The sequence below is a fragment of the Limulus polyphemus genome, unplaced genomic scaffold, assembly GCF_000517525.1.
Source record: "Limulus polyphemus unplaced genomic scaffold, Limulus_polyphemus-2.1.2 Scaffold959, whole genome shotgun sequence".
NCBI classification, from domain to species: Eukaryota; Metazoa; Arthropoda; class Merostomata; order Xiphosura; family Limulidae; genus Limulus; species Limulus polyphemus.
In genome coordinates, this window is record NW_013666569.1 from 109,532 (window position 1) to 121,549 (window position 12,018).

The 12,018-nt window shown below is 36.1% G+C and overlaps 1 protein-coding gene across 4 annotated transcripts in view; it reads left to right on the forward strand.

Annotated features, from left to right (window-relative positions):
- The window catches only part of LOC106461435 (E3 ubiquitin-protein ligase HERC2-like), a 295,564-nt gene that overhangs the window by 104,916 nt on the left and 178,630 nt on the right, over positions 1 to 12,018 (forward strand). For all 4 annotated transcript variants that reach the window (XM_022388408.1, XM_013921254.2, XM_022388410.1 and 1 more), the window contains exons 28-31: positions 3,444 to 3,639; positions 5,094 to 5,185; positions 5,559 to 5,744; positions 6,531 to 6,667. In XM_022388408.1, coding sequence (XP_022244116.1) covers positions 3,444 to 3,639; positions 5,094 to 5,185; positions 5,559 to 5,744; positions 6,531 to 6,667 — 611 coding nt within the window. The remainder of the gene's footprint in view (positions 1 to 3,443; positions 3,640 to 5,093; positions 5,186 to 5,558; positions 5,745 to 6,530; positions 6,668 to 12,018) is intronic.

Below are 12,018 nucleotides of genomic sequence, written 5' to 3' on the forward strand. Positions count from 1 at the left end.
AAAAATTGCTAAGTGCTTTACTATAATCACTATCTTGACAAAAAAAGAGCAAGAAAACAAAGAAGGTTGGGTAAGTAATTTATTTCTTGTTTTTCATATTTATTCTTTATTTATTATTATAATAGGTAACTAAAATTAAAAGTATGGACCTTTTTAAGTTATTTAAGACTAGAATAGGTAAATCAAGTAATAATAATAATATAATTAAAATTGTTCACGAATCACGCACGCGAGCAGCTCGTGGGTAATGTAATTCGATAGCATAACATGAGCTACACATTCCCCAAGTGATTTACAACTTATAATGGCATGGGTAGCAGTTAGACACAGTTCAAAGGGCAATAAAAAGTGCAATAAAACAATAAAATTTAATTATAAATAGATGTATAATGTTATGAACTTAGAGCTACTTAGGATAAACGAATGTAGTTTCATGTTACAATTTGAAGTCATAGTAGAAAGAAAAGAAGGTTAATTTAGGTTTATTTCGATTTATTTTTTTGGTAGTCACGAGGGCAGTCGAATTGACCAATCCCATTTTGAGATTAGGGTAGAGAAAATAACATATAAACTATAAGGATTTAGTGGAAAAAAAAACGTTTGGAATGCATTTAGGAGGTTTTAGGGATTACACAAAGGAAATTTGAGATTTTTGAGATGAAGAAAAGTATTTTTAATCTTAACATGAAAATTACTTTGCACACAGACTATTCAAAACAAATACTCAATATATTCATGGACAAAACTTTATCTTATTTTATTAAAAGTACTTCACTAAGAAATATGACTTTTTGTATGTGAACGACTTGTAATATTAACTGAAAGACTGACAAATTTCATGAAGATATACCCAATATATATATAGTTATAAGTAATAAATTTATGTCAACTTTAAATGAGTACAGAAGGTCATGTGACTCGGTCAAATTGACTGACCCGGTTTCGGAAGAGTTAATGACCAGGATGGATGTCTCCAATGCTTATCTGCATATTCCCATCTTAGAATGATCTCGTACTTATCTTAGGTTTGTCCATTGGGGGGGTGGTATACCAATTTTGCACCTCATCCTTTGGGCTGGCTTTGTCTCCATATGTTTCAGTCGGATGGTACGAGCTTTTGCTCTGCATTTTCATGTCCTAAGGCTGCGTTTCCATTTTTACATTGATGATTGGCTACTTCTGGCCCATTCCAAACAGGAGTCATCCTGTTATACTCTTCAGCTCTTTCTCGAAGCTGTTTAGGTAGGCTGGTTGATTAAATTGGAGAAGTCCTCTCTACGTCTTACCCAATACCTTGTACATTTGGATGTCTTTTCCAACACTCACCTCAGTCGGGCCTAACCCTCTCCTCTCAAATTCTGTTCTATGGAATTGTCAGTTCACCAGGCCCTGTCTGCTCCCTCATTTTCTGCACGTGAGGTTCTGTCACTTTTGGGGATGTGGTCTTCTATGTTTATGAATGCATCTATTTAGGGTTGGGGTGCATGGGTCAATCACCAGGAGGCTTTGGGTCTTTGGTATTTAGATGAACAATCTTTACATATCAACATCCTAGAGCTCTTAGTCATTTGTTGGGCTTTGGATCACTTTCTTCCCAGTGCCAAACATTGTCTGGTAATGATCCATTTTGACAATTCCAAGTTTTTAACAGTGGATGATTACCATAGTAGATTTTCCTATTCAGATGACTGTAGTGATTCTTTCTACTGTTTCTGATACTTAGCTGAAATTGAGAGTCCGTATTTAGTATTTATTACCACTTCATATAGCACTATGTCGTATAACTATTGCTGTTTTTAAATATTGGTGTTAAGGTAGCAGTTGCAAATGTTGTCGATAACTGGCAACTTGCGCAAAGTGTGTTGTATATTTTGCATGCATTATTTGTGTTGCCTTATTCTGACAAATACTTGTGCACAGCAGGCTGTTGAGGAACATACATGTGTCATGTAGAACTAATAAGGTAAGCACATTATTGCATCTGGTTACATTGCATTAATCTGTGTTGTATTATCTGAGAAGAAACATTATTCCATTCTGATGAGATTACTTTGTTGCTGCTCATCTTTTGTTGTTACACTGTGGCATTGTTGGAAGCTGGTCATTAAGTCTGTGATGATACAATCTTTGTCTTCAAGATGGTCCTTTGAGAACAACTTTACATGTTATTTGTTGTAGTTGCATACCAGTACATGTGTTTATTCTTTGTTGTACATTTTTTTATTTATTTTGAATAAGTTCAGCGTGGTGATTGGGTGGAAAAAAAGCCAATGTAGCAGTAAATTGTTGAAAAACATGTAACATTCAACTGAATGCATATGCACGTATGTAGCTTAAAATTTATACTTCATAAATGGACAAAAGAAAACTTAAGAAACAAGATTAGTAAAAATTGTTAACTTGAAATGGGGGAAAGGGATAGTCAGAAAAGCACAGAAGCAAATTGAATCAAAATCCAAAGATTATATCTTCAAGTCTACAACTAGGGACTCTAAAAAAGTAAATAAACAAGGCTGAAAATAGTGCCTACATTATTTTTTCATGCTACAGATCTTTATTTTAACCCCACTAAAATTGATAAGTATTGTAGACATGAAGTCAAAATTATTACAATTTGAAGTCATTTAACAAAGAAAAAAGGGTAATTTCGATCTTTTTGGGTGGTTACAAGGTCAGTCAAATCCACTGATCCCATTTTGAGATAGGATAGAGAAAATTATAGATAAGGTATAAAGTTTTACTGATAAAAAACGTTTGAAATGTATTTAGGAGGTTGTAGGGATTACACAAAGGAAATTTCAGATTTTTGAGACGAGGAATAGTATTTTTCATCTTAACATGAAAATTAATTTGCATGCAGACTATTCAAAACAAATACTCAGTATATTCATGGACAAATCTTTATTTTAGTTTATTAGAAATTCTTTATTAAAAAAATTATTTTTTAGTATGTGAAAGACTTGTAATGTCAACTGAAAGCCAAATTTTGTGAATATATATACACACTATATTGAAAGTTAGAAGTATTAAATCTATAAAGACTTTAAAAGAGTACAAAGATTGTCACATGGTTAGTCAAGTTGATCAACCCTGTGTTGTGAGAGTTTAATTATATTTTGAACATAACTCAGTAACATTTGCAGAAAGGAGTTTAAGAATGGCATTAATACTTAGTTTTGATGATGCAACTTTAATACAGATTCATTATTCCTAAAATATGACAAGGAAAGATTTTGAATGTTCTTAGAGGATTTTTCAAAGGAACTTTGTATACTATTTTGATGTTGTGTTTATGTATTTAATATATCTTTTAGGAAGAGGCCAAAATATATATAAAAATCTTATAGTATTAATCCAAAGGTTATAATTTGTATATCTTTATAAGACTATTGGTTAATGTGTTTCAAATAAATTAATTACCTGTATTAATGTATGATATTTAGGCACGCCAAGATTTGAGTGGCTCGTATAAAGAAGTATGTGCTCCAGTATTTGAGCGTGCTCATTTTTTGTTCTTTGAGCTTCGACCAGCAAATAGTTCAGAAGTTCGTGCATTTTCCAAGCTTAAGATCCTAAATACAGCCCCTAAATGGAGATCTATTACTCATCGCCTGATTCGAGATCAGAGGAGGAATAAAGGTACCTCATGCTCTTACTGATTTTATTAGAGAAAGGAATGTTTTATGAACATATCAAATATAATATGTGAAGTCAGTTTTATTTAAACTATATCATAACTATAGTTAATCATACATTAATAATTCTAAAATGATAAAAACCCAATATCCTTAGCACATTTGTTGGGTGGACCTTTCTTCTTCATGGGCAAACTGTTTGCCCGTGAAGAAGTAAGATCCACCCAACAAAAGTGCTCAGGTTATAGGGTTTTTATCATTTTATAATGAGACTTCTTGAACCTATGTGTTTTTGTCTGTGTGGAGGTTATCTGCTATTAGATGCTGGGCAGTCACAAAATAAAAGCCTAATAAGCCAAAGGGTTTTAAAAAGTAGACCTTCTAGGAGTGAAATGGAAATGAGTAGGAAGTTTACATTTACATTTGTTTTCAAAATTCATTAAAGTTTTGAAAAAAACACACCTTAAAATATGCATTTAAAACTTTTTTTTATGTGATAAATATTTCATTTATGTATAATTTTCAATTAAGTTATTAAATTTTGTCAGGTACACATACTCAGGGATGTGTCATAACTTAAAATGGAATATCTGAATTTTTTTGGCATTATGCCTTTATTAGCCAAGTAACTAGTTGTAGTTAATTGTTCAATAAATGTGTGTTTAGTTGAAAGCACATTGATGTTTTAGACTATTAAAATTACTTCTTTCAGGTAAAGTTTAAAATGCATAGGAAGTTAAATTGCATCCTTTCCTAAAATATTTAATGCCAGGTATTATGAAGCACAAATTCTCTTTGACTAATCGGAAAATGTAAAATAAAGTATTATTATATTTAATTAGGATGAATAAGACAGTATGATGCTGTATTCATTAAATTAGAAAATGTAAAACAGAGATACAGTACTGTTGTTTAGGCTAATTTAAACTACTGAGGTACCTTTAAAATAGATGCTGTGTTTGTTAGATAAATAAATATTTTTTGAAATATAGTTTAAGTATTTTTGATATATCATACACATGTACACATTATAAATTATTTCCATGCTTTTCTTTTTGTATATATTATTCAGTTGAGTTATTCATCATTACTGCTTTATCAATTTTTTATAGAAAGCTTGTGGTATTTTAACTTTTTTCTTAATATTTGTCCTATTAGAGAAGATTTTTTTTTAATTTAATACAGAAAATTGTAAAATAAGTTAATCACTGTTATGTGTTGTGATAGAAAGAAGTAAAACTGGACTGAATTGAACTTAATTCTAAATATCTAAGGTATTCAGAAAATGTTGAATAGCTTCATTTCTGCTGTTAGTCTGCGGCTGTTTTTTGTTATAGTTTTATGTCAAAAAGACATAAAAATTTAAATTTAAAAATTATTTTTAGTGTGGGTTTGGTTCAGAGATATCAGTGTAAAGATGTGATTATACAAAAATTCTGTATTATTGTTATATATCAGATATGAATAATAAAATCAGTGAAGACCCAAATGAAGTAAAAATGGAGCAAACCAAAAATAGCCAGGAAGATGGAGAAACTAAAACCAAAAAGGTATTGTTTTGAATTTTCTTGTGTTATACTATAGATCTTGATCAGTTTGTACTTTTGTTGAAAATACATTAGTAGTTAATATTGATCAGCAGATTTTGAAATTTACAAGAAAAAGAAAAAGAAGTACATGAAATCTAAGGTTTTTGTACATTGAAACAATGAAAATGTGGAGCTTGAAATACATATAAGTGGAGATATATTTTTACCACAGATCTCTATTAAAATATGTGGTTATAAACTTTTAGAAATTCAGGATTGGAAAGAAGGAAGCAATTGATTGAAAGAAATTGGTAGGCAAGGTGTTATCTAATACATCTCGCATTTACAATTGATGGATAAAAAAATAGATTAATTTTTTATTTTTCTTACCTAGGCTGTTGAAACATTGACTATGACTTCACTAACAGATGAAGTCAAAAATAAGTCTCTTTCTGATACGGGAACTTGGGACAAGCTTATTATAGAAGACCAAGATGCTATAATGAACCAGTTGGTTGATTTTGTTCTTCAGGATGAGATGGTGATTGTAGAATCAATAAGAAAAGCCTTATACTCTCAAGTATGCATTTTTATCAGTCAAAAACATCTATATAATACACTGTTAAGATACAAAGAAGCTGTATTTCATACTGAGATGGACTTTTAGAGTTATAGTTATATATAAATTATAGTTACATAATTTGTTGCAAATATTATAAGCAACAATTTTGATTGTCATTTACTGTGATAATATATGTATTATCATGACTGTAAGTTGTATGTATTCTAAAATGTATTTATATTTGTAAAAATATGAATAGAATGAAGACATTATATTGTTCCTGACTCTTTGAAAATAGTTTTATATTACACTATGCTTCATTTTTTTTCTTGCAATAAATCATTCTGGCTGCATTTTAAACTGATATTTTTTATTTTTTAGTTGGCTAGTAGCTTTGTGCTGTTTGTACACTGTAGGTACTGATGGTATGAGATGTTGATGAAGAAATTAAATTGAATGGTACCACTTGGAAAATAACAGTTCATCTTCATAGCACTGAAGGAAGTCATGTCTTACTAATTAGTACACTTATGATGTACAGTCCCACTTACTGGTGGTACTTGTATCATATAACTTTAGTACATGTATATACATTTTTAATTAAAAGTTAAATGTAGCCTTCAACATACATTCAGTGAAAATGTGATTTATTGCAGGTATTTTACAGAAATTTTCAAACAAAACATAAATAATTTCCAGTATTGAAAATATAGCAATTTTTCTTTTTTCTGTGCTACTCTAAAAGTGATATTATATTGTGTTTTTTTATATTTATTTATATAATTTATAATTACGACTTAATAGGTACACAGGGCAAAAATTCGACAAAAAGGACTTGAATCAATACTAAATCTGTTAGAAAGAGATCACCTTATTCCATCAGTAAAGTATGCATTACTGAATGGTTGGCAAGGTATCATATCAGCTGGATTAATTAAAAGGTATGTTGTAAAAACTTTTTTGTTTCCTGTAATTTCCAAAAAATTTAATAATTTTATATTTTTATATACACGTTACAGCCATTGTGTTAGACCTGTTGTACATTATAATGTTTTTGACACTGGTCTGTATTTTGAGAGACATGAAAGGGAAAAAGTATAGCAACAGTATATTTATTAGGTTAGTTTACTTTCTGTCACCTTCTTTATTCTAAATGTATTCCCCTCAACATGGATTCCTGTACGTGGTGAGGGGACCTCCCAGGGAAGGTTCTGTATTTTCAGTTACTCCCTCTGGGATCCAAACATCCACCCACGTGTTTGCCATGCATGGCGACCCGTGAAGGGGAGGAGAGGATCCTGGTGGTTGAGTGGTGTCTGTGACACTGCAACACACCACTTTGGCCTTGAATTCCTGTAGACGGGTGGCCTTGGGGTGGCTCCCCGAGGGTCAATCTGTTGGTCCCATCGGGCTAGGGTCAACTGAGTACCAGTGTTGGGCATTCTCAAAGGGTGTTGTGGACATCATGTCTGATGCTAGTGTTTGGGTATAGTACTCACAAAACCCTGGCATTGCTGCAGTGTCCTTGTTTGACATTGTAGTGTGTCCCCTCGTAGGACTCCATGGCGAGTGGGGACAGTGGGCACTGAGTTTTTCTCTTTTACTATGGATCCCCCCAAATCCAAAAAAATAAAATTGAAAAACTCTGCTAATTGGTAAATGACCATGCCTTGAAGACTCTGAACAGAGTATCTACTACAAAGTACACCTGTACCTTGCTTCCTGATTCTGCATTCTCTGTCTGATAAATCTTTAGGGCAAATGTCTCCCTTTTTTTATACAGAAGGAATTAGACGGGCTTGCTGGCTCTCCAAAGTCAGTTTAGAAGCTCCATTCTGGAGACATATTGGTGAAAACATCCACAGCTAAGCACAGTGAACTCCTCTTGAATTCAAAGCCCATTGGGGATATACCCATTGAGGTTACCCCTCATGCTTCTTTGAATTCCTCACAAGGTTTTATTGTCGAGAGGGACTTGAAGTCTATCCCCGAGTCAGAGATCCTTGCTTGTTTCTCCAGCCAAGGAGTTTCAGCAGTTCGAAGAATCTCCACACATCAAGATGGTATTATGGTGCCGACCTCTGTTCTGATTTTGACATTTTCATCGCCACGTCCACCTGCCACTATTAAGGTGGGTTATTTGAATTTTAAGGTAGAGCCATATATTCCCAACCCTCTCTGATGTTTCTAGTGCCAGCGGTTCGGTCATTTGAAGACATCTTGTTGTGGTTCTGCAAGTGTGCTTGTTGTGGTGGCAAGGACCACGATGCTTACGAGTGCAAACTGGACCCTCACTGTTTTAATTGTAGTGGTTCCCACCCCTATTACTTTAGGTTTTGACCTAAGTGGGTAGAGGAGAAAGAGGTACAGCATTTGAAGACTGTTAACAACATTTCTTATCCTGAGGCTCGGAAGCTATTGTTCCCAACTCCATCTCGGACATATGTCACTGCACTACACTCCACTGCTATGGTTGGGGTGCAGACGGACCTTTCTGTGCCTCCAACCAAGTCTTTTTCATGCCATGTGAGGGGTCTTCTGCCCTCCATCGATAACAGAGTTGATCAGTCTATGTCTTCTCCAATCTCTGTCCCCACTATTCCTTCCAGTGACTACCTGGGTCCACTCTGGCATTGGCCTCCGGTGTCCACTTGGGTTCTTCTTTGGCTCCTAGATGCAGGACGATCATCCGATCACATCCTCAGTCATTGGATTCCCAGTCTGATGACAGAGATCTGCCTGCTCGATCAATGGAGGTTGATTGACCTTCTTCTAGTAAAGAAAAATGGTGTGGTCATAAACCAAAAGGTTTTACACCATGTTCTCCTCCACCTACATAAAAATGGCCATGTTGATACAGTGGAACTGTCGAGGTTTTCGTTCTTATCTCCATGACAATAAGGCCTTGATCGACTCCTATCATCTCATGTGTCTCTCCTTACAGGAAATATTTCTGAAACCTGCCGATACAGTCACTTTTCAGCAGTTTTCTTTGTACCGGAATGACAGGTTGTGTGATGGATGGGTGCACGGAGGGGTGGTACTGCTGGTCGACAAGCATGTGCCCTCCTTATCTGTGTCCCTCAATACACTCTTGGAGGCCATAGCCATCTGTGTTTCCTTGGGTCGTACCATCACTGTTTGTTCTCTCTACCTGTCTCCTGGGGAGACTTATTATCAGTCGGATCTTGATGCTCTCGTTGACCAGTTGCCATCTCCCTTTTTACTTCTGGGAGACTTTAATGGACACAACCTCCTCTGGGGTGGTGCTGATATTGATGGGAGGGGTTGTTCCATAGAGCATATGCTCTCGGATCACAACTTTTCTCTCTTCAATACTGGAACATATACTTATTTTCATGCACCTAGTCAGTCTTTTACTGCCATTGATCTTTCGATTGGCTCCCCTTCACTTTTCACTCGCTTTTCTTGGATGGTTGACAGTGACCCACGTGGCAGTGATCATTTTCCTATCATTATGAGAGAGGTTGGCCATGGTCGATGCCACCCGACTCGAGTGACACAGTGGAAGTTGGACCAAGCTGACTGGCCCTCTTTCACCTCTCTCTGAACTTGATCATGCCATTGTCTGTCTGCCATCAATAGACGACTGTGTACTTGCAGTGACTGACTGTATCATCCAGGCAGCTGCTCACTTTATTCCTAAGACCTTGACGTGTTTTCCACGGTATCCTCGTCCATGGTGGAGTCCTGCCTGCCAGGAGGCTTAAAAACGGGCCTGGGATACCTTCCGACAGTATTCCTCACTTTCTAACCACATTGTTTATCAGTGGACCCATGCCCATGCTTGGCAGGTTTGAAGTCAAAGCCAAAAGGAGTCTTGGATTAAGTTCACTACTAGCATCTCTTCTACCACCAGTTCCAAAACTATATGGGATAAGATTCGGAAAGTTACTGGTAGGTGTGCTTCCCACCCCCTTTCCATCTTGCTCTCCAATAGCCAGGAAGTTGCTGATGTACAGAGCATTGCTGATGCTCTCAGCCACAGCTTTTCTCGTGCATCTAGCATCTTCCTCCAACTGTTGCAAATGGGTTCTATGTCGACGACTTCCACATCTCGTGTCGGTCGTCGAACATGAGGTTTATTGAGCGGCAGCTTCAGACTGCCCTCAATAGCTTGTTGATGTGGGCCACTGCAAAAGATTTTACACTTTCTTTTTCCAAAACCATTTGCATGAATTTTGGCCACCAATGGGGTCTCCACCCCGATCTCGAGCTCCGTCTCTGCGATGTTGTTATTTGTGTGGTCTCTGAGGCAAAGTTCTTGGGCTTATCTTTACCATAAGCTTACCTTCATTCCATACATCTAGCAGCTACGTGTCAAGTGTGCAAGGGCTATGAACAACCTTCTCTGTCCTCTCTTCCACCTCTTGGGGAGAGGATCGATGTTCTATGCTCAGGATCTATCGTGCCCTGATTCAATCCAAACTGGACTATGGGTCTTTGGTCTATGGTTCTGCCATAACCTCGGACTTGAAGATGCTGGACCTCGTTCACCATCTGGGGCTTTTCGCACTTCTCCAGTCCAAAGTTTGTACAATGAATCCCATGAACCTTCTCTTCACCTCCGTTGTTTGCAACTTTCTGTACAATATGCTACCAAGCTTTGATCCTTACCATGGCATCCCACCTGGGATTGTGTCTTTCTTCCTTGGTGGGCCATGCTCTTTCAGAACAGACAGTCTGCAATTTCTCCCTTTGGCACAATTGGGTCTGGCATTGGATGACATTGCTGTTCCCAATGATTAGCCCATTCTGCTTTGGCTTATTACCATCCCTGCCTGTGACCTTTCCTTGAGTCATCTGAGGAAGACTGATACTCCCAATTGGAAGTACCATCTTCTTTTTGCTGAACATCTTTTGAGCTATTCTTCTCTTCCTATTTACATGGATGATTCGAAATTGGGTGACTCTGTAGGCTCTGCCATGGTTTGCTGTAGCTCGGTAGTTGCTCACAGGATCCCCCTCTACAGATTCTGTGTTCACTGCCGAATTGTATGCTATTTCTCTTGCCCTGGATTATGTAAAAGCTATGCAGTACAATGATTGTACTATTTACACTGATTCTCTTAGCTCTTTTACTGGCCCTGGAATCACTTAATGTTAGTTCTCACCCTGTTCTTGTCAATATTCAACAACGACTGGCCCATTTTTCTCTATCTTCCATTTCCATCCAGTTTTTCTGGATACCTGGCCACGTCGGTATTCACGGGAACGAACTTTCTGACTGGCGCTGTCACGGTTGTACCTGTCCCATACATGGACTACAGTCCTGTCTTCAAGGCGCGGCTTCATGCCAGTTGGCAGTCAATTTGGGGTGAGCAACGTCAAAACAAGCTTTTTCAGATCAAACCTTCTGTTGCTCTTTGGCTGTCTTGCTTCTATAAGGATCGGAAGGCGGAAGTTTTCCTGGCAAGGCTACGCATTAGTCACAGTTATTTTAACTCATTGTTTTCTTTTGTCTGGTATTAATCCACTGATGTTTAGCCTTTTTGACACTCAAGTCACAATAGCCCACATTTTACTGTCATGCCGTTGTTACAACAGTGAGTGGCTGCACTATTTTCGATACGTGTTTTGTCAGGGTTTACCCCTCATGTTTGGACAGTGTCATTGGAGATGGTGACACTGTCCAATTGATTGTATTTTTAATTTTTTATGAACAATTGGCCTTTTTAATTATATATAAATCTTTTACCCAAATTTTGGACATACTTTGGTTTTAACTCACTGTATTTTTACATTTTACTACAATTTACTTTTACTGTTTTTACCAGTTGTTTGGTACAGATAGCCTAGTTGCTTTGCGCCATAAAACACCAAACAAACATCTAAATGTATTTCTAAGTTTGAATTTGCTGTCATTAGTTGTTTATTAATAGATCTGCAAAAGAAAAACATACATTGTATTTAAAAGTTTATTTGTGTGTGTGTTTTATTTTACTTGTTTTTATCTTAATTCAATAAGACAAAAAGTCAATTATATGTAATCATTGCTTCAGATAAGTGGTGTATCTGTGTAAATATGAATATTTTTACATAAAACCATTAGAAATACAAATTTTGCATACCAAATGCTCATACTATTTGCTGGTCTGTATGTCTTTCTTGTAAATACGTGTATATGCCAGTTTGAAACCTTTATTGGTAGTAAAACAATGAAAAAGCACGAGAGATCATTCTTATGTAAACTGATTGATTTGTAGGACTGATCCTACAATTGTTTGCAATATACCACTGTATGGAGGGCTACTGTAACCATTTTATTTGC